The sequence below is a fragment of the Neopelma chrysocephalum genome, unplaced genomic scaffold (assembly GCF_003984885.1).
Source record: "Neopelma chrysocephalum unplaced genomic scaffold, ASM398488v2 Primary Assembly neopelma1_89, whole genome shotgun sequence".
In the NCBI taxonomy this organism is placed as follows: domain Eukaryota; kingdom Metazoa; phylum Chordata; class Aves; order Passeriformes; family Pipridae; genus Neopelma; species Neopelma chrysocephalum.
In genome coordinates this window covers 475241-497535 of record NW_020897751.1, presented here as the reverse complement: position 1 = coordinate 497535, position 22295 = coordinate 475241, and the positions used below count along the sequence as shown (strand labels likewise).

At 44.1% G+C, this 22295-nt stretch overlaps 2 protein-coding genes and 1 long non-coding RNA gene across 4 annotated transcripts; 2 read left to right on the top strand and 1 right to left on the bottom strand.

Annotated features, from left to right (window-relative positions):
* Positions 1-231: 231 nt before the first annotated feature.
* FAM149B1 (family with sequence similarity 149 member B1) lies at positions 232-12266 on the bottom strand. Of its 2 annotated transcripts, XM_027692965.1 has the most exons (15): positions 12144-12266; positions 10771-10875; positions 10561-10672; positions 9471-9613; positions 8734-8853; positions 7978-8148; positions 6861-7048; positions 6459-6589; positions 5853-5906; positions 5322-5434; positions 4809-5003; positions 3799-3925; positions 3346-3471; positions 2803-2884; positions 232-1668 (listed from the first exon to the last, which is right to left on the bottom strand). In XM_027692965.1, the coding sequence occupies exons 1-15, from the start codon at positions 12176-12178 to the stop codon at positions 1595-1597; spliced, it is 1776 nt and encodes a 591-aa protein (XP_027548766.1). In that variant the 5' UTR covers positions 12179-12266; the 3' UTR covers positions 232-1594. The 2 variants fall into 2 exon arrangements, with proteins under 2 accessions (XP_027548766.1, XP_027548767.1); XM_027692966.1 differs by lacking the exon at positions 5853-5906.
* LOC113972178 lies at positions 5341-8742 on the top strand. Its single transcript, XR_003535787.1, has 3 exons — positions 5341-5457; positions 6766-6943; positions 8415-8742. It is a non-coding gene; the product is annotated as an uncharacterized LOC113972178 (long non-coding RNA).
* ECD (ecdysoneless cell cycle regulator) lies at positions 12232-21566 on the top strand. Its single transcript, XM_027692964.1, has 13 exons — positions 12232-12460; positions 12934-13051; positions 13361-13448; positions 14101-14279; positions 15391-15586; positions 16445-16573; positions 16728-16853; positions 17270-17355; positions 18127-18233; positions 18611-18788; positions 19243-19310; positions 19387-19607; positions 20109-21566. The coding sequence occupies exons 1-13, from the start codon at positions 12247-12249 to the stop codon at positions 20325-20327; spliced, it is 1929 nt and encodes a 642-aa protein (XP_027548765.1). The 5' UTR covers positions 12232-12246; the 3' UTR covers positions 20328-21566.
* The last annotated feature ends 729 nt before the right edge of the window (positions 21567-22295 follow it).

Below are 22295 nucleotides of genomic sequence, written 5' to 3'. Positions count from 1 at the left end.
CCAGCAGTCTATTCAAGTTTATTTGTCTGTTTTTGTAACTCTTGTGCTACAGAAAACTCACTTGGTCCCTGAGGAATGGCATGGATACAAATGGGATGCTTATCTGCAGTTTGCCTGACAGAACTGACACACTGTCCAATATCCCAGCAGTCCCAAGTGTTAAGAGAAATTGTATTTTGAAATGCTTTGGTGAGTAGAGGCCTCTGGTTAGCATCAGGTTCTCTCTCTGCAAATTTGAGAGGTTTAGATTGAGATCAGAGCTGCTCTTTTTTTTTTTTTTTTACCTTCTGGAAATGCAAAGGCAAGTTAACCCAGATACATTTGCACAGTTCCCTGTTTTTGATGAAAGCATGCTTGGATCAACTGGACTCAAGATCTTCAATATTGATTAAAAATTATTAGCTGCTCTGTAGGTAACATAACTTGAAGTGGAAAGATAGGGGAGATACTTCCTAAAGAATACTGACAAGCTTTTGTCCATTATGAACAGTAATTTGAAGAATAATAAGGAAATCAGGAAAAGAAGTGCTCTTTAATAGGACTAGAAAGAAACAACTGTTTTTGTGCAGTGTCTTAAGATTGTTTGAATACAGCCAGTGATTATCTTCACCTTGTTTTTACACTTTAGTCTGTTTGGGAGTAAGACTTTCAACTAACCACTTGTTTTGAGCAGCCTGTACTTCATGGGGTTTTTTGTCTTATCTGGAGCCACAAGGGGAGCTGCAGCAAACACCTCCCCCAGCTCTGTCCCACGGTGCAGACACAGCTGCTGAAAGCTCCACTGCATCTGTGGCTTGGGGAGAGCAGAAATCTTGTGTAATTACAGGTATTTTAGAGAGACTGAGCCATTCTCTGAAATCACCATAAAATATCTCACCAGGAAGACAAGTGTATTTTCTTGCAGTAGTGTGAAACTACTCGTAGTTAGAGGCTTCTTGTTGGCTGCTAACCCTTCTCCAGTCACTGAGGAAGAGGTGTGAGGTTAAATAACTGGGGAAGAGGCAGTGGTTGCTACCTTTGAGCTGTCAGTTCACCTGCTTTGCTGCCTCAGTCCTACACACCTGTGTCCAGACACCTGCTGCAACCACTGCAGGGTCCAGCACTTGCCTAAGCTGAGCTGTAGAAGCAGAATCAAGTGCAGTGCTTGCTTTTCCTAGTACAATATTGCTTTAAACATATTTGAATATATAAATACAGCTTAAAAAAAATTTACATTACTACTTCTGTGGAAGGCCTGGGCAACCTTCTGTGGAGCTAATGGAAAAATGAGCCTTGTAAGGACATGAACCCATCACAAACCTCACAGGAACACAGCAGTGACTGAGTGTTTGCTGGATTTCCTGGAGTATCCTCACCCTTCCACTGGAGTATCACTTTCTCTACTGGTAGAAAATGGAATGTTTAAGTGTACCCCCTCTAATCTTTGGCAGCTGCTGCTTAGGTTTATATAAAAATAACTATTTGTGAGGAAGGGTGTTTGAAAACTCTCTGTAAACAACGTTGACCTTGCTGGGAATGAGAGGTGGTTCCTGACTCTCCAGAGATGGGCTGATGGACGGATGGATGGATGGACTGGACACTTCTCCATGGCACCTCAGAACCCCTGTTTGCTTTTTGTGCCTGATCCACTTCGACTGTGGCCTTTCACAGAACCACGAGGGAGGAGACCTGATAAACAGAGATCAGGGACAACTTCAAGACTTCTGAAAGGTATTCAAACTAAGTACCAAATGCATCTCCTTTAGCTTCAAATTAAAATGCCTTTTTTTAGTCTCTTTATTCTAAAGCATTATTTATAACTTCCAAAAGGGGCAAAGTTTGTGCTTGCCAAGTTGCTGCATTGTAGGGAACTACTGTATTCCTTGATATTTCACCAAGTATTCAAGACTATAAAGTTCTGCTAATTTAATATTTTTTTTTGTTAATACAGCAGTCATAAAACTCATCTGGCTTTTTTTGATGGGGGGAGCAGATATTTATTTTAATTTCAGCAGGAGTCCCTCCTTGCTGGTTTAAAAACAAATTACTTCTGTTTAGTGCCTTTTTTAAACTCAAATTGCCTCTTGTCCCACTTATATTAGTGGTAGGAGGCCATCCAGCTATCAAACAAGCTGAAAGACCCCTCATGTGCTCTAATAATCACTCATTTCCTTGCTGCCTTAACCTTTGCAGCTTCCATGAACTGCTGCAGCCTCAATCCTATCTGTCAGAATATTTTTCTGTGGGAAATCCTGACAGCCCCATAAGGAGTGACACAGCACAAGCAGCTCTGACTTCAGAGGATGCATGTGAATTGTACTGGTACAGTTCCTGTCTTTCAAATATATTTTGACTTGATCTAATACATATCTAGTACAGATCTAGTAAAACCCTTCCAGATGCAGTGCAAGTTAGTTTCTTTTGGACATAATGCAATTTTTTTCAGTTGCATAGTTGAGCAGAGGGAAAAACCCCTTGGGCATAAAGTAGATGCTGCTGTTTCTGTTGAAGTTGGCAACTCCTGCTTTTCACTTTGACGTTGAGAGGCACTGGGGCAGATTACATTAAGCTTCCTCAAATGATTTTAAATACTTGGTGGTAATAAAAAACCAAACCCAAACTGCACCCAGCCATACTCTGGAACAGAGTGGGATACAGCCAGGATAAAACCTGTGTCATGGGAAATTAAAGACATGAACAGAACTTTGAAAAACCTCCTCGATGCAGTTACCTGGAGGAATGGATCCCTGCAGGAAGTGCATCCCTGTCCCAAAAGCCCACCCCTTGCTTGCTCTTACTGAATCCTGTGCCTGAGGAACATACCTGAACCTGCTGATGCTCTCCTGGTCCAGGACTGAGTGCTGTGATCCACAACAGTGCAGGAACGGCGGCGCTGGGAATCTGGCTGAGAAGGAGGGAAAAAATGTAAACATCGAGATTACAATGCAGCTACAAACCATTTGCCTAGTTGGCAAGATGCTGTAAAGGCCTAAGTAAAGCTTTGAGGAGGATTAAATCAACTTTAGGAGTAGAAAATATGTTTTTCTAACGCTTATTTGGAATAATCACTGGAGCAGTTAAAGACATTCTGGAAAAATTGTTCTGTTTCAAAACAGACTTTAGAAAGTGTGTACTCTCACAACTGCTGAGTCAAGGATGTTGAATCAAGCAGCTATTTAAAAGCTATTGCTGAAATTGTAGCTTTTAAAGCTTAGATAAAAAATAATTTGTTGGATAGGACAAGATATCAGTAGAGTAGGTGCTTACTGTTTGATACTGAAACAGATTGGGCATTGATTAGTGTTAATTCACCAAGCACTCTCTGCAGTAATTAAGGATGATGTGGTGTAATTTGCCGTGCTTTACCAAGGATGTGTTGGTTGTGTTAGGCCTGGAGAAAGGATCAGGTAGGAGGAGCTGCTCCTGGAGCTGCTGGTGAGCATCTTCTTGTGTGGTTACACTGTGAGCACGACTTGAGCTCCCTCGAGGTTTCTGCAGGGAACAGTAACACAGTTATGGCTTTTTCTCACTGCAGCAGCACATTGGCAATCCTCAGCCTAGGAATTAAAGCTAATTTTCCACATGAATCATTCTGCAACCTAGTTACGAGGAGGAAAACATTCTGGCATGAATGAGAATTAAGCAGGCAACTGTGGGTGATCCTGTTAGTCAAAACTGCTCTGACAGTTTTTGTGCATCCGTTTGACCTGCTGTCGCAGGGTTACAAATAAATTGGGACTTTTGGGCTTGGCAGTTTGCTCAGCAGTGATTACAACTTTAGACTATTCAGTAAGAAAATGGAATTGCTGTTCCCATTACCATTTGCCTCTGGGATCCTGTGGTGCTCCCACGCTCTGCCCCGCTGGAGGAGGCAATAGGGGGTAGAGGGTGATTTCGGTTCAGCAGCACTGGGGAGGGGGAGCTCAGCTGCTCCTGTGCAGTCAGACTGAAATGCAACAGTCAAAAGAGGAAAAAAAATACAGTTTATATGTTTGGCACGTGGAAAGGGATAATACTGTCACTTTGTTTGGCCTTCTGGAGTTGACTGCTCTGTAAGAACACCTTAGAAAAGCTTGAAAACATTTTAAAAACACTTTCCTAGTGCTCTCTACATTTAAAAATATATGGTAATAAAGGTGAGATGTTAATGTTTGTTAGACTGATTGAAGCCTGAGGAAAGGGAACAGAAGCATAAAATACTGGAAGTAGAAACATCAGTTGTGGAGGGACAAGGAATTAGTCTCTAAACGCTACGTGACAAGAAAATAACAGGCTCAGTGAGTTTATACATAAACTGAAAGGAAACTACATCGATTTACAACACACGGAATACAGAGGTATATCAAAGCCTGCATTGTTTCTTGATACCCTGTGGTCCCTGTAAATGTGCAAAATAAGATGTTTTAGATGTGACTGAGGGGTTCACTGAGTTCATTAAGAGCACTTTGGTCAGTCAGATAACCTATTTTAACATCTTTATAGCCCAGTCTGGGCTAGGATAGCAACGTGCAGTTTCCCCTCCAAAAACTGTAGACTTTTAAATTCAGTTTGAAAACAGGCTCCAGAAAAAGAAAACCATGTGAAGAAAGAGATGGTGGTGCTGACTTTGCTGGTACTGAGCAAGCTGAGGTGCCAAACCCCCTCTGTGTGTCTGTGATTCAGTGAATCGCAGCACGGTCAACACCAGCCTTAGCCCCTCAGCCTTCTCGGGGCAGCTGGGCTTTAATGGGCAGCTCATTTCTTTAACCCACTCTTCTCCCTGCCCATCTGCCTGTTTTTGGTGGGCTCCCTGCACTGGTCAGCCTGCAGGAGGGGTGGGAGGGACCTACAGCCGTGCCGCGTCCCCGGAGCGCGGGGTCCCGGTGCGGGGCTGGCTGCCCGAGATGGGGTGCAGGGTCCGGGGTGGGGGGTTCCTCCTCCTCGTGGAGCGGGGCAGGGACGATGTGCTGAGCTCCAGAGCACGGTTTGGCCACGTTCTGATGGAGAGGATGGAGCTGGAACCTGGCCGTTTGTCATCCAGGTCCCTGACAAAAGACCAACGGGGAGATGGTCAGCGTGGCCCCGTTCCCAAAGCACTCACGACGTGTGGCATTAGTCATAAAATACATGGGCACAAACAGTGTGTTTTCATTTTCAACAGAACTATATAATCTGTAATACTGTTTCACTGTATGCTAACACTTCATTTTTCACAGAGGACAAATAAACACACAAACAAGCAGGGAAATAATTGAGAAGAGCTTTCTCCGATGTAGGAATTTATCTCACAAAGGTTTGGGTTGAATCCCTCTCACTGTGAGAACGCTCTGCTTTATTTCCAACAGATGATCTGTAACTCTTACAGTGTTTTCTCCACTACAGGCAGGTTCCTTTGGTGTAACTGGATCCCGTGGATCACCATCAAACCATTCAGATTATGCTGAGAGCCACTACTTGACCCTTGGGAGAGACTGACCTGAAATTTAAAAAAAAAAGTAAGTAAATTACTGCTTGGCAGAGATATACTTACAGGTTTTGTATATAATTTTGGAGAAAAGCCACTAATTTCTTCCATGACATCCAGATATATACTCAGTTTTATATTATTTCTCCATCTAAGACAAGCATCTTAGCAGTCCTTTTTTTTTTTTTTGCAAATGGTAGTGGTTAGAAAATGTATCCTAACACTTCATATTTTTCAACTGAGCAGGTTGTTTGCATGACAGGATCTTCCAACAATTACTATAATCTGAAGTTTTACAAAACTAATTTTGAGTGGATGTTCACATTTTGTATCTGCAAATACAGACTGATCTGGAAAAACATCAAATTCCACCCACCAAAACAACAGAGAACAGAAAATAGCAGAGCTTTAATCCCTCCAGGATACATACTTGAGGTGTTTTTCTTCTCTTTTTGCTTTTGCGGCCACATCTGGGTTTTGGGCACTACACACACAGTAAGGGAACACGAGGAACAGGCAGGGGTAGAAATAAAGGAGAGAGAAATAAGGACAGAGTTGAATTAAAATGGAATAAACAGGTAACACTTTGGAGCTCACCACTCCAGGAGCAGATCATCCAAAGCAGATTATGCAGTTAAAATCAGTGTCTGAGAAAAAAAGCTGGTTTAGAGCTGCACTGGGATTTGTCCCCTATTGTCTGATCAAAGATGTTGGTGAGAACAGGATCCCACACACACAGTCCTCAATCTCATTAAAGTCAAATATTATTAAAGTATAGAAAAAACTACATCGTTATTCAACATGGTTGTCCTATACATATATAGAACACTAAGTTTTAAAGAGAGAAGTAGGAATTAAAACTTGCAGCTGAGTAGTAAAAGGACTTAAGTGTTAGAAAGGACAGTCAGCATTCCCACAAAGTCCAAACTCGTTCTGTACCTAAACATAACCCAGGGACTGACGTCCTCCAGTGTGTTTGCTGAAGTAACACTGTATTGATTCATCCCTCCACAAAGCAGGGGCTAAAAATACTTACCAGATTGGAGGTCACCGAGGGCATTTTTGTGTGTGGCACACGAGGTAACAAGGCTGGCAGAGGATCGAGCTGCAAAGGGCTTCTGGCACCTGCCCTGAGTGTTTCCACTGTTAGGATATTTTTCTCATCATCTGTGCAAAGCAACAGAGAGCTCCTGTCAATTCAGGCTGTTGGCACTGCTAGTCGTGGACAGTGCTACGAATCCAAATGTTTAGAGAGAGAGTCCTCTTGGATGGTAAGTTCTGCTAAATCTTTTGAAGGCATATCTCACACTGTCAACAACGTTACCTTCTTATTCCCACTGCAGAGATCATCCCCCAGTACATCTCTCCCCACCGCCTCCTTGCAAAATCCACTCCCTGAAACCCCCTTTTCAGCCTTCCCCTGAGCTGGGATCCTCACCAGAGGCTGACCCTTCCCAGTGCCTGCAGATCAGCTCCTCCATGCAGCCCAGGACTTCACTCCACACGTCATCAAACACGAAGGTGAGCACGGAATCCTTGGTGCAGGAATATGGGGAGACGGGAGGAAAGCCCAGTTTCCCTCTGCCAGAGGACAGGCCCACCTTCCTCTCGTGCAGCTCCTCCTCCCTGGGAAAATGTAAGCACTGCCTGTACCACAAACACACTGCCTTTGTCTCCTGCATTTATTTTCAGTTCTTCCACCAACCTGAATAAGAAATGCCTGAGACAGCCACCTATTGCTGCACACCCTGGTTTCCCTGTACAGAATGACTCTTAAATGATACTTCACAAATAATGAATTATTTACCCATAAGATCAAAGTCCTATTTAAAAATAAGTATTAATAGTTGCAGTGATGTTTCTTCATCACATTGTTCAGCCACTACAGAATGCTGAAGATAAGAGATGATACTATTTCCTGCAGCAATGCCTCTCTGGCCCGGTCAAAGCAAGACAAGTAACAATTTAAATTTAATGGTCCATGCAGCTAAGTGGCTTTAATTATTAAAACCAATTAAGTAGTTAGGAACTGACAGTATACCCTCCAGAGTCCTCACCCAGGCCATATGTTCATATTGTTGGGTGGGATAAAGTAAAGGGACAAAAAGATAAAAAAGAGTGGTAATTGTTTCTTGGAGAGCATCAAATCCGCTCTTAGTTCTTAAATTGCCACTGAAAAATCTGGAAAAGGTACAATTCCACCCAAAATAACAGTACAAAACCAAAGCAGCAGAACAAACAACAATGAATTTGACTCAATATAAAAAATAAATGGTGTTTAAACAAGTTTTATGAAATATGCAAGCTCTTAGTTATGATGGAATGAACTATTCAAACCAGGCACAAAAATGGATGGTATGAAAGATGACAAAAAATTTCAGAAAAAATAATAAACTGTCCTAGGAAAAGAGTAGGGAGAATTCTCAGTTCCCTGGCAACTTCAGGCCTTTGAAAGTTCTCTAGGGAAAAAAGTATTAAAAAAAAATAAACTCCTCAAATACAGCAGGAACCCCAGGACACTGGTACTAGTTGCTGTCTTAATATTCAATACCTACACATCTCTGCAGTCAAATGCCAAATATTCCTCCACTATGCCTTCGGAGAGAATTATTTCCTCTTCCCCTTCGTCACTCTCTGAGGAACACAAGGTCGGAGACTTGGAAGGGTCGGCCTTTTTGTGAACAGGAGTAACAAAAAGAGGGACCTTCTTGCCAAAAACACTAAATCTGAACAGGTGACAGTTGTCAGAAAGCAGAAATGAAAATAAGTTATTATTCCACTTCAAATAACTGAGAGACAGCATGGTACTTAAGGCCAAGGGAGACCAACAAATTATTCATTACAGTAAAAACTTTTGCTTTGGATATTTTTTAATTCTTTCTAAGGAACTTGAAACTTCAGGGAAAAAAATCAGAAAGCATTTTGAAACATTAAATCATAATAGTGCTAACGCAGTGCTTTGTATTTATGATGTTCTATATAAATTTAACAGATGATTAGCAATAAAACCAGCCACAAAACATACACATCCTTAAGAAATCAGCAGCAGCAAAGATATTTCTATTTACTGACCAGCTCACTGCAGTCAGCAAAGAGCATGGCTACATAGTCTTGCTACTCTGAATGTACTGTTTTCAGTTAAAAAGGAAAATAAAGTGTGCTGTGCTCAAAACTCAGCCTGACAGGAAGGAGTCAGGGCTGCACATTTTTAAGCAGCAGAGGACAAAGCTGCTCCCCACTGCCTTGTTCCCTGCAGAGAACAAAGTGACCTTCCCACCTGGGTCCAGCCCGGGCTCGCCACAGGTACTCACCCATCATCATCCTGCTCTGGAGGTGAACTTACAGCTGAGGGAGCCCCACTGCCCGCAGGGGGACTGGAGAACCATCCATACCCTTCATCCGTGGGCACCACCAGCTGCCTCCCTACGACCCTGTGGGGGCACAAGCAAAGGGCACACACATCAGAGGGTGCTGGAAGGGAGATTGCTGAAGTGTGTCAGAGCAGCAGCAAACCCGAGGAGTTCTTCTGGGGAGCTTCTGGTGGTTGGTTCAGTTGTTTTCCCTGGTACAGGTTGCTTTGAGCCAGGTAAGTACATCAAGAAAATTTGGCCTGTTTTTTTTTAATGCTCTGCTAACTGTAAAACTTATGAACATGGACAAAACTGTTCCAAGTGCACGTAATGAAGATTTAAAATGTAAGTTTTCAGACAGCCATAAGGACTGCTGAACTAGGGGAGGAGGGTTTTTACATTATTTTAAGCTTATAGCTCCACCACAACAAAATTTGCTGTGCTTAACAGAGCAAAACCCGATTTTCTAAGAGAACTCTGCTATGTTAAGGCCAAGTCAGCTGCAAATAGCCATAAACCTCTGCCAGGGAACCAAATGTGAGGTAACAGATTGTTTATTTTAATGGCCAGAGTGATCTTTTTATTCCTCTCTACTCCATAAGTGCATAAACCCACCCTGCTACTAATGTTTTAAAAGCAACTGTGTCCATCCCTACCCTTTTTGTGAGGAGATTGGCATTAGTGTGTCCATAAAATACCTGAGATGAGGAAAGCTGGATGTCCACTGCTGGCATTCCTCCCACAGTCCCTCCACATGCACATTTTCTTTCTGCTCATAGAGAAGCTCATCAATTTGTCTGAACATCTGCTGAACTTGTTGTGTGGCAGCTTTATCAAATTCCTAGAAAGGGAAGTTGTCCAGTAAATACCTAGTGAACAGTATTTGCATTGCAGGGGGAGGGTGTTAATTGATTTTTCTTTAATATAATTGAAAAAGACAACTATTTGTTTCAAGCTTAACAGACTGCATAGAAGGATTTTAACTTTAAATCCTTTCCTCCCAGAGATGATCATTTCCCCCCTGCTGCTAAGACTGAAGGTGGCCACATAAAAAGCTTACACTGACACGGCAGATAAACTACTAAAACATTTTGAAATATCCATGTTATTACATTAAGTTACAAGATACAGGAATTTACATAAATCAGAACAGGAAGGATAAAATTCAGTGATATTTTAATGCAATGGAAAATCTGTGGCTTGCAACAGACAGACAACAGCAAAACAAAAGGCAATGGTGGGAAACAGTGCAAGTGAGGGATGGTCAGGACCTTTGTTACGTGTGCTCATGTAGCCACAAAATGAGGTCAGTTCTGGGGTCATTTCAATCTAAACAGCTCCATCTCACCGCACAAGAAAGCAACAGCACACTGGGCTTTGGTAGGTGGAGAATAAAACAACCATTCCTAAATTAAAATTATGTTTAGGAGCTTCCAGTATTTTGAGAAGCAAGTATGCAGAAGTTTGATAAACTCACACCAAGTACCTGAAAATCATCCAGTCATGTTTGGGATTCCACACTATAACAGCATTTGTAGATACACTTATGCAATAAATGATTTGCTTTTCCAAAATTTTAGATGGAAGTACACCATATTAATTGAATAGTATGAGCCTAATGTGTTCTGAACTGGGAGAAAGACAAAAATATGTTCTTTTTAAAATCACTATCATGATTTATTAACAGATCCAATCCTCATTTTTATCCCGAAATGTCTTTGCAATGGTATTTTGAACGGTTTTCTCCTCACTGTGGTAGGTTTGGCTGGGATGACATCTTCTACTCACATCATAGCCCCAAGAGAAGACTGAGCTGTCCTCAGTGGAGGTGTCGGCACAGCTCTCACTGCCAGTCCCTGGATTCCCATGATCAGCTGATTCCCTCCGGATTTCTGACTCCCTGAAACCCACAAGAAATAAACCATGACAAATGCAGTGTGTCAGCCAACAAAGCCTGGCTGTATCAGAACAGCTCTGGGAGATATGTGCCCACAGTACCTGGAGACGTGGCCGTGGTTTTCAGCCCTGGGTGTGGCTGAGCACACCTGAACTCCTGGCTCTGGCAGGGGGTGATGCCTCAGGGCATGTTTTGGGAGTCCTTGTCTGAAAAAAAAAGCAGCAGAACTTGACAAGTTACTCACAAGAATAAATGTTTGCAGAGTTTCCAAAAGTTTTACAGGTTTTTTCTTTTCTGCTTTTCAAGGAATGTGCATGCATTTGTTGTTATTAGATGGCTAATTCTTGTTACTAAGGCTTTAGGTAAGGACCAGAGAAAACGGCCTCAAGTCGCACCAAGGGAGGTTCAGGTTGGATATTAGGAAAAGTTTCTTCGTGGAGAGGGTGGTCAGGCATTGGAACAGGCCTTGGTGGAGTCACTGTCCCTAGAAACGTTTCAAAGGCTGTGGATGTGGCACGTGAGAGCATGGTTTAGTGATGGACACGGTGGTGCTGGGTTAATGGTTGGACTTATCTTAGAGGGCTTTTCCAACCTTAATGATTCTGTGATTCTATGAAACATGCACTGGCAAGTTGGGAGGAATAATTTTTGGTAGTTTTTTGTTTTGTCAAACTTTAGATGTCAAGGAGAGAGAGACAAGAAAAGTAGCATTAATTGGAGACAACAAGTACCAATGCAGGGCAGAAGCCCTGTCTCAAACAGCAGCTGAATGAGGCTTAAATAGAGAACTTCTCTCTCCCGTCATTTCTCTGCTGGCCAGAAATGGCAGAATTAAACATAAAAAGGCTGTAGATAAGTCACTAACTTCCAAAATGGATATATTTGTTCAATACAAATTAAATACAATTAAATACACATTTGTTTAATACAAATACATTAAAAAAAAAAAGGCCAACGTATCAATTGGGTCAGAACTGACCCAAAATTATTGTTACCGAAGGTTTACATTTAAGGTATCAGAACTGTCGTTATAGTACTATATTTAAGAATAGTTATATATTATAAACAGGGAGTTATATATTTTAAGCAGGGTCTTCACTTTGAAACGTCTCCCTTTAAACTAAAAACGTTGTGAATTGCGCTGCAGCTCCCTGAGCGCAGAGACAATGTCGCTGTCCCCGGCGGCGAATTAAATTAAATTAAACAGGACAAAAGCAACCAATTCAGTCAGAACCGACGCTGCTCTCGGGCCAGGGACAGCAGGAAGCGCAGAGCAGGGATTTAACCGCGGGGGTGCCGGGGGGACACACGCGGCGGCCGGGCCCTCGCGGGGCCCTGTCTGCGGCCGGGGGAGCGCGGGCGGCGGGGCCGGGATCAGGCCGGGGATGGGGACAGGGATGGGGACAGGGATGAGGATGGGGATGAGGAGCGGGGCCGGGATGGCGATGGGGGCCAGGGGAGCGGGGCCACTCACGGCTGCACCGGTTTGCGCGCGTATCGCGATATCATCCTGAGCGCCGCCGCCCCGCCGCCATCGCGCCGCTCCTCCCGCGGGGGCGGAGCGCGGCCGCGCCGCGATGGAGGCGCTGGGCAGATCTGCTGCGCTGGAGCCGCTCGGGCGGCCCGCGCTGCCCGAGGACGCGGTGCGGTACCGCCTGTTCGCGCCGGGCCCCGGCGGGCAGGCGCTGCTGCAGCGCTGCGCTGAGGCGGCCCTGGTGCGGCTCGCCCCGCTCCTGGCCGCCTACGTGTGGCACCGGCAGCCGTTCCGCCTGCGCTACGAGCCGGCCAGGGGTGAGCCCGGGAGCGGGCTGCGGGAGCGGGACCGGGGGGAGCCTGCGAGGGGGAGCCGGTGTGTGAGGGGGGTACCGGTGTGTGAGGGGGACCCGGTGTGTGAGGGGGCAGTGGGTGTGTGACGGGGGAGCCGGTGTGTGAGGGAGGACTCCGTGTGTGAGGGGGGCCCCGGTGTGGGAAGGGGGCCCCGGTGTGGGAAGAGGGCCCCGGCGAGGCCTGTCAGGTGTATCCAGGAGTTTGTGAGGAGGGACCTGGCGGGTTCACAGAATCCCCAGAACGGGTCAGGCTGGAAGGGACCACAGTGGGGATCTGGTCCAACCTCGCTGCTCCAGCAGGGCCGTCCCAGAGCACACGGCACAGGATTGTGTCCAGAGGGCTCTGGAATATCCCCAGTGACGGACACACACCGTCTCTGGGCAGTTCCTGGGTCTGGGGTTGCTGAGCCGCCCCTCCTGTCTCTGCCCCCCGTGCAGGCGAGATCCCAGCGCACATCGGGGGCACCACCCTGTTCGGGGACAACGTGGAGGACGAGTGGTTCATCGTCTACCTGGTCCGGGAGATCACCAGGCACTTCCCGGGGCTGGCAGCCAGGTAGGGCAGGTCCTGCTGAGGTGCCCAGAATTTCAGGAGGGGTGTGAAGGGGTAGTGCCTTCGCTTTGAAGGTCCTGTCTTGACATTGCCCATCCCTGGAAGCGTTCAAGGCCAGGCTGCTTGGGGACTCTGATTATACTGGTCTAGTGGAAGGTGTTGGAACCAGATGATCTTTAAGGTCCCTTCCAACCTAAGCCATTCTATGACTCTATGAGTATTAAAAAGAAACCCAGCAGACATGGATTTAGGAGCACGTTACTGTGCTCTGCAAGGCTTTCCCTTTTAAGAAACCGATTTCTCCTTGGCCAGGATCAATGACAACGATGGAGAGTTTCTCCTGATAGAAGCAGCTGATTTTCTCCCAAAGTGGCTGAATCCTGAGAATAGTGAAAACAGGGTGAGTAAAACTTCTGTACATTTGGCAAGTGGCTCATGGTGGCCTTTTATATAGCAGCTGGAATCTTCTCTTGCACCTCTAGCCAAGTGGTCTGACTGCCTCTGAAAATCCTGAGTGCTGTCTGTCCCTTACTAGTGAATAAACTTCTACTCAGAGCTCAAGACTTTTAATCAACAGCATGAGGTTCTTTTAGTAGTCTCTTTTCATTCTGGTTTTAATGAGCTGCTTTGTACTTGCTGTGGTTGTTGAATGAGAGACTTTAATGACTGGGAACTCCTCACACTTGATTTGGGTCCCTGTGCTCTTGCAGAGTGTTATGTAGAGTGAGTGTGTAGGGAATTTTTCAGCAAATAGGTTATGCTGATTCTCCTGAAGCAAATCTCTGGTGGAGGGGAAACTTTTGGTATTACTGTTATTAAGGAAACAAGATACATTTGACCAAACTTGTTGAAGTTAAAATAGGGGTTTTTATTCACTGTTTGGGTTGTGGTTGCTAGCATCTCAAATGCCATTTTTAAATTATACTGCTTCCCATGTTATTTATTTGTACTTCAGTATTCCCTGTGTTCCAACAAATGCATTTTGTATATGAAATTAAGTTTCCCATAGCTCGGTGTGTGCCTGTTGTGATGGGAACGTTCCCCTCTGCCAGGTGTTCTTTTACAAAGGAGAGCTGCACATCATTCCGCTGTCAGAGACTGGGGAGCAGGGATGGGACCTGTCTGCTCCCTGTCCAACAATCTCAGAGGCACTGGCACTGTTATCCACCCGTTCTGAGGAGTTCCTGGCTGCAGAGCCCATCAGAGCTGCCATCTATAAACGCATTGATGGGTATGTGGGGGTTTTATTTTGGTCTTCTGCCACAGTAAGGTTTGATTCTGAGCTGTCTGGGGTTTAAAGATTTCCCTGATAGATGTGATAAAGTCGATTCCTTTGCAGAAACCACCAGCTAGAGGTTTTCCTGTGGCATTCTCGGGAAGAGGGGGATCAGTGTCCTGTAGAATGGGATCTGGGGGCTCTGAAGCAGGTTCACTACTATGACTCCACACCTGGCAATGACAAGTTATTCTTCCTTCCCATTCTTCTTGTACTAAAAAATCTCAGAGTTCTGTGAGCCTTTGGGACCCCTTTGCAGGAGGAAAAAGAGGGTTTGAACTAAAATGTAGAACCAGCATATTTTTCAGAGCATCACAGCACTGCCCATTATTTTTTGCAGCAGTGTGAGCCAGATGACTTCCACAGTGGGTGTGGTGAAGGACAGTGTGTAGCTGAGTGTGTTAGTTCAGTTCACAGTGACTCACCAATGTGGGGATCAATATGTGTGTGGGGGGGATATTACATCTGTTACAGAAGCAGCCATTCCAGGCGAGTTTTAAACTTCAGGATAACACAGGTTAACATTACAGTGAAAATGGGACTGACAGTGCCAAAGGCGTGGTTTGGGCTGGCAGTACAGTGACTCTGTGGCTGTTGTGTGACACCAGGTATCTGTGGAAAATATTGCAGAAACATGGTTATTAGAGAGAGGGCATGAGAAAGATTCTATAGCTCTGGTCTCATGCTAAAGCAAGGAAAACTATCAGAAGGTCACTGTTCACTGTGTTTGTGAAACTGCATTGTCTAAGAAATTGTGAAGCTGCATTGTCTGATGTGAAGCTGCATTGTCTATGAAAATGCATACGTGATAGAAAAGGTAGAAGTAACAGGATGGGAAATGTAGAGAAAGTAGCAAAGTAGCAAATAAAGTAACTATAAGCATGAGAAAGAAGCAGCATTTGCGCCAATAAGATTTAGGTAATTAGAAGCCAATGATGAGCTAGTGCTTGCAATATGTATGAAGCTAATTAATAAGTATATAAAACCAGAAAGCTACAGCAATAAATTGGATTAGATGTAACACGAAAACTGTGTTCGTGTCATCTTTTCCCATCGTCTACAACAGGTATCCTGAGAAGCTGCAGGCCTCCCTGCACCGGGCGCGGTGTTTCGTGCCCGCGGGCATCGCGGCGGTGCTGCGCCAGCGCCCGTCCCTGGTGGCTGCTGCAGTCCAGGCCTTCTACCTGCGGGACCCGGCGGATCTGCGGGTCTGTCGGCGCCCCTTCCACACCTTCCCTGCGGACCAGCGTGTGATGACCATGGTCAGTGACCCCAATCAGCCTGGCAGTTCACTTCTGTGACTGGCAGGGGCTCTGTGGGCAGTGGTGTAAATATGTGCGTTTAGTTTTTACAGCAGGGTGTTTTCTGGGTTGTTTATTTTTTTTAATGAACTTTTAATAACTTCCAGTTCGTTACATCAATAGCTTGTGTGCCTTCACATTGACACAGCTGGGCTTTCAAAGGGCTAAGCAGGAGGTAAATGTTTCTGAAATGGGAGGTTGTGCTAATAGTCCCTCTGCTGAAATGCTTGCTGAATAAACTGATCCCCTTCTGTAATCAGAGCAGTTTGACAGCACTGCCAGCCAACAGGAGTTGCTGCTAACTACCCCCAGCTGTTCATGCCGAGGCTTCTCACCTTGTCAGCTGTGCTCACACACTTTATGAAGTGTTTCATGAGCATTGTGTCGTATCTGATACATTTTCTGACATTGTTATACCCCTAGACTCCTGAAAAGAAGCTTTGCAGTCAAATTTTAGATTTCTAGACTGTTCCCGAAATCTCAGCTTTGGTTTCATTAATAGAAAAAAGCCCTTGCAGTTTTTCAAAATACACCTTGTTGGTGTGAATACTGAATACTTGGGGTCTTTTCTAATGTATTTAGACTGATGGAAGCTTATGTCTATTTAGAGATGTCAACTTGGAATATACTTTGTAAGACCTGAAAAGCAACATATCTTAGAAAAACATACCCAGGATGTGTTTTGAATGCGGTCTCAGGTGTTGTCTGTAATACTGGTGCCTTAAAACACAATTTAGATGAGCCTGGTGGAAAGTTGCTGCCTGTACACGACCCAGTCACGCTGCAGTGAGTGGTTTTCCTCTGCTCTGGCTGTTCCAGGTCACCTTCACACGGTGTTTGTACGCACAGCTGGTGCAGCAGAAGTTTGTTCCAGACAGACGCAGTGGGTACACCCTGCCCACCCCAGCTCACCCTCAGTACAGAGCCCATGAACTGGGCATGAAGCTGGTAAGGATTTCTTATGCATTTTGTGCTTAGTTTACCTGTTTATGTATGTCCAGGAAATGACTCTTTGCTTTTTAAGTTGCCTGCTCGTCCAGAAAACTGTGAGCCAAGTTTGCTACACCTTTAGAACCTCCTTGTTTTTGCATCTCTTATACAGGCTCATGGCTTTGAAATTTTGTGCTCCAAGAGCAGCAAAGTATCTCCTAATTCCCAGAGAAATGCGCTCAGTGGTCCCCTGTGGGAGAGATTCCTCAGGAGCCTGAAGGACAAGGATTATTTCAAGGTAAAGTTGTGTGTCTGTGTCTTATAAACATTCCAATAAAAATGTTTTAGCTCTTGAACTTGTGTAAGTAGTTGCAGCAGGGCAGGAAATCTAATGCTTCTTTCTATGGAAAATTAGTTAATGTCTTTATACGTGCTACATGCAGTTTGTTCCCCTTTTGAAATTAATTTCTTTTGGAAATGAATAAGGAAAAAGCAGGATTTGTGGATGAATTCATTCATTTAAATAAAGGGGAGAGATACATTTGAATGAAGGAAATCACAATATGGTTGTGTGAAGTCTGATTTCATTGCTTTACCTTTCATTTGTGTACCTCTAGAATTCGGTGTTCCTAATGATCCGTACATAACACCAGAAATCTTTTGGGGCCCATGTAAGTGTAATTTTGTGTGTGTGTGTGCTCATGCTTGTGACAGGGAGAAATGGAAGGCTCTGCTAAGTACTCAGAACTCTTGCACATGGCAGAGGATTATTTCCAGCAGTCTGTTACCACTCCAGAAAGGTAAGAGCTACTTGAAATTCATGGGTATCATACACAGTGCCTACAAATACTTTTAACTTACCTTCTCAAGTTCCTGTTATGGAAAACCTGAGCCCTTTTCTCCATGGTACATTTATCAGTGTACAGTGCTGTGGTGCTCTGGCTGGGAGCAGTATTCCTCTGGACTACTCTCTACTAGTAGAGGTTTTTGCTTGGGTAACTATTTATCTTGGTTTTGTAAAGTGTTAAGCTCTTCCAAGTGGGTTAAGAGGTGACTGACAAGCATTATTTGCTTGGTTGACTATGGAAAGTGCATAAAAGTTTCATTGAAAAGCAGTCCCAGTGAATAATAAATCTGGAGTAATCTGTCTCCTCTACTCAAGACAGGCAGCTGGCTGTACATTTCTCCAAAAGATCAAATCCAAGAAACAAATCATTACAAAAATAGCTGAGGGTTTGCCAGCTCATAATATCTGGACTGTTAGTTTTTTGAGTTTCCAGTCTGTACTGTTTGGGATCTGGCAATCTTCATATTTACCAAGGCAAAATAAATATAAAGAAAAGGAAACACAAGAAGTGGGCTTTGGAGCCATCAACTACAAATTACAGCAACTGACTGAGTCTTGTTTTGGCAAATACTATGTGTAGTATCCTGGTACTTCCCTCAGACTCACTTACCTTCTGACAGGTTTGCCCAGAAGTGAAAATGGAGAATTTGAGTGAAAACCTGAATGTAAAGTGTGTGATGCCATTGAATCCATTTCAATAAATTGATTTTTTTTTTCCTTCTAGCTCTGTTGAAGTGAGCCCAGGGGATGAAATCTTGGCATTGCTACAGACAACACCCATTGATTTGAAGGAATTTGAGAGAGAAGCAGCTTGTCTTCCTCCAGAGGATGGTGAGCTGGACTGGGGAAGGGGAGATTATTCCTATCACATGATTATTTGTGGGGGGAGAGAGGGAGTGTTCATGGCTATAAAGGGAGAGCCAATCCAACTTTCATTAAGACTAAATATTGGATTGGCTCTCCCTTTAAAGCATAAGTGTTTCTTCCTTCATTTAGTGGCAGAAGGATTCTCTGTGACTAGTTTGAAGCTTCGTGCAAAGCAGAGTGTTAAAGCAGTGACATAAATTCTCAGCTCTCCTCAGCCTCTCACTGCCTTGTGTGACCCAGAGGCAGCCCAAAAACTTACCAGTGCAAAAACAAGCTGCCAAATGGTAGCAGTGCTCTCAGCTGTGTGGTTTGAGTAACAGATCTGCCCTGTGTTCCTTCAGATGACAGCTGGCTGGATATTACACCAGATGCTCTGGATCAGATGCTGAAGGAGGCAGGAAATGAGTCCCTTCCTTCCGCAGACGAGGAAGAGCAGAAATACCACTTGGAAACGGTTGCTGAGAGCATGAAGGCCTTTGTGTCCAAAGTCTCCACACACGAAGGAGCAGAAATGCCATGGTAGGGGTGCTTTTGAGTTTGGGGTCAGGTGTAGGAAGTTTCACTGTGCTGCAGCCCTTTGGTTGATTCTGGGATGTGGAGAATCAGGGTTTGAAAGTGTTCTGCTGGCAGAGGCCTGCAACAAACCCATGGGAATAGTGAATATACAGAGTTGCTCCTAAACCAACTTGGTGACCACTCCAACACTGGTGCAGGTGAAAATGCTGGAAGCTGAGCTATTTTCTGCCACTCTCTTACTTAGTTTGGCTTTGTGGTCTTTAAAATTTTTCCCTTTCATGCCAGGAATTCCTCCACCCACTGCAGAGGCTTCAAACTTCTGAGCACTTCTAAGACCATCAGTTCAAATGTCCCAACTTTAATCTGGGCTTGACAGAAATCACTGTGCCATTATGCTCGTGTTGGGCTTAGGCAAGCATAAAAGCTTTATTTATTTAAAAATGCTTTTGTATTTCAGGTCATCTGACGAATCCCACGTTACCTTTGACGTAGATTCTTTTACAAAAGCCTTAGACAGAATTTTAGGTGAGATCACTTCTTTGTTTGAAACAAATCACTGCTGACATGTTTGCTGTCTGTACTGACACAAAATAATACCTAGGGGCAGACTCAGAGGAGCTGGATTCTGATGATCTGGATGAAGAGGAGGAGTTTGGTTTCTCAGATGAGGATGATGAAGACTCAGGTGCTGGAAATCAAAGGCAAGACCAGAAGGTATCACCTGATGAGCTCATAGGCAGCCTCAAGTCATACATGGATGAGATGGACCGTGAGCTGGCACAGACCAATGTTGGGAAAAGTTTCACCACTCAAAGAAAAGGGGTGAGTATGCCTTGAGCTCCAGTTTGTAGCATGGGAGTTTTGAGAGCTTTAGTGGGAAAGTGGAAATGTGCTGATCAAAAACCTTCCCACGTGCAAGCAAAATGTGCTGTGGTTGCACCATAATAGTGCATTTTAAGCTTTAACTTGCACCTCTTTTCCAAGACTTAGTTTCATTCCCTGCTTTCAGTAGTGAGGTGAGCAGCTGCAGCTTAACTTGTGAGTTCCTGTGGTAGTTTGCTCCCATAGGAAGCTGAGCCAGGACTCAGCAACGCTTTCTGTCCTTCCCTTGGAACTTAGTGTGTGTAGTGGACAGTGATGATTTTTAGCTGGCATGAGCATTTGGTGGCTAAATTCCTGTCTGTCAAGACTGTGGAATGTGCTGGGCTTTGCTGGCTGCAGAATTGTTTCCTTGTTTCTTTTCCCTCGTGGTTTTCCTTTTTTTTTTTTTTTGTTGATCTGTTTATGCAGTTTGATAAAACTTTCACTTTGTACTTGCTGTAGGCAAGTTCTGTTAAAGCAGCTCCATCTGAGAGTGCTGGCCCTGCCTGTGGAGCTGAAGACCCGGAATTGGCTCCAGTTGATGTGGATATGAACCTAGTAGCCAACCTGCTGGAATCCTACAGTGCTCAGGCTGGCCTGGCAGGACCCACCTCCAACATTTTACAGAGCATGGGAGTGTATTTGCCTGAAAACACAGATCATTGTGGCTCCAGCAGCTGAGCAGCACAGGGAGAGACTGTACTGACTGAGAAGACATGGCTGGTGGAGAAATGAAGCACAGGCAGACCAGCAGGATGTGCAAGAAGACACAAAAGGTTTTGACTTAGGGCATTTTATGCATTATGTGTGACTTTAGAGATGCAAAGTGAATCTACCTGCAAAAGCCTTCTGTTTGGATGCTATCTAGGGTGGAAATCAGAGCTTTCCAGTGCTAACACAGAAAACTGAAAAATGATGTTGGGACCTGAATGAGACTTATTACAAAACCTGTCTTGGATTTTTCAAACCAATGATCCATCTACCATCATTATAAAATGCCCTTTTACCTATTACTGGGTGGTTTCAGTATCTGGAAAGCAGTTTGTGTTCTGAAAATGCTGTTGCCTTCAGGGGCAGCTGGGAAATACCATGTTACAGGAACACCTCATGGACTTGGGAACGCTGGTTAAATGTTCAGCAGACATTTGATCCTTCCCAAAAGCACAGTGCTTCATTGTAAGAACTTCTGATAATTACTGGAAGAGTCTGGACCTTATTAACCAGGAGGGTTTGTGGAGTAATTGGATCAAAAATGTAAATATTGGCTAGAAGTACTTTTTGAGTTTATTTCAGTAAAAGCAGAAATACAACTTGATGACTGGAGATGTCTTTTTCTTTTCCTTTGAAGGTATGCAGGACTTCCTCAGTGCAGTATCAGAACTTCTTGGAGTTAAAGCATTTTCATAATTGGGCATTTTCCGAATTCCATTATTGCTGGATGTTGGCATCGTGCCAGCAGTAGCTGTGTGTGAGCTGTGTGAGCTCAACAGGCTGAACAGTTGAGGTTTGTTTTCCAGTGAAAATGTAGCTGGAAGGCATGTGCAGTGTGCTGCTTTCACCTGGAATCAGAAATCTATTCTAGATATGAGGACTTTACTTTTAACAAGATACATTTGAATTAAAATTCTTGATTTGCAGGTAGTAAGAACACAGTCCTGCCAGGTCTGAATCAAGCTGTTTGTTTGTTTTAATTCAATTAATCAAGTGTCTGAACTGGTAGAAGAGAAGCTCATTGGTCGAGTTTTTGTTTGTTGTTTGTTTGTGTGTTGGGTTTTTTCAAACATAGTATTCAATGACACAAAAGCCTGACTGATCCTGAAACCTGATTGCTTTTAGAGGACTGAATTATTATTATTATTATTGTTAATGTTATGTTATTACTAGTCTAAATATTGGAATACAATTAGTTGAATTCTTTGGCTTAATTTTTTTTTTTTAATGTGAAGTGTTGGCATTATTTTAATTGCCAAAGCAGAATGTAGCAGAAGTTGTTTCCATGTAGGGCTTGGACACTTGCTGGATGCTGAGTTTGTGCCTGACTGCCATGACAGCCAATGCACAGGAAATTCTGGCACAGCTTGGCGTAGTTTCACTGAAATTCAGGACCCTGACAAGGTACAGTGGCTGCTTGGCTTCCCAGCTTCTACTGACCTGTGCTCCTGGGTTTCTCCTTTTCCAAATTTTTGCTTGCTTTTGCAAATGACAGATAGCTGGTAAAATGCTCCAGTCTAAGATAAATATTGGAGATTCTGCACGTGAAACGTGGAATGAACGTGGTTGAAGGGTTGGATGTGCTGCCTCCACATCTGTCCTGCTGATGTTGTGTCACTGACTTTGTCAGCAGCTCAGGGAGAATGCTGACAAATGGGATAGGGGTTAGATATGGACAACAAGAGTGGGAAGGATGCTGCTAAAGTTCAAGGTGGGCTGCAGATCCAGTTAGACAAATTACACTGGAACATTTGGGCTAACAGGACTTCTGGGATCCAGCAGACACGGAGAGCCAGTGGTTAGTCATGGAAAACAGATGTACCTGAGCCTTGAAAAGGGCTTATGTCTGAGCAGGGAAGGTACTTAGAAAATTCTCCACTGATGAGCACTCAAATCAAAGTTAGATACTGTACAAATAATTGAGTTTCAAGATGATGA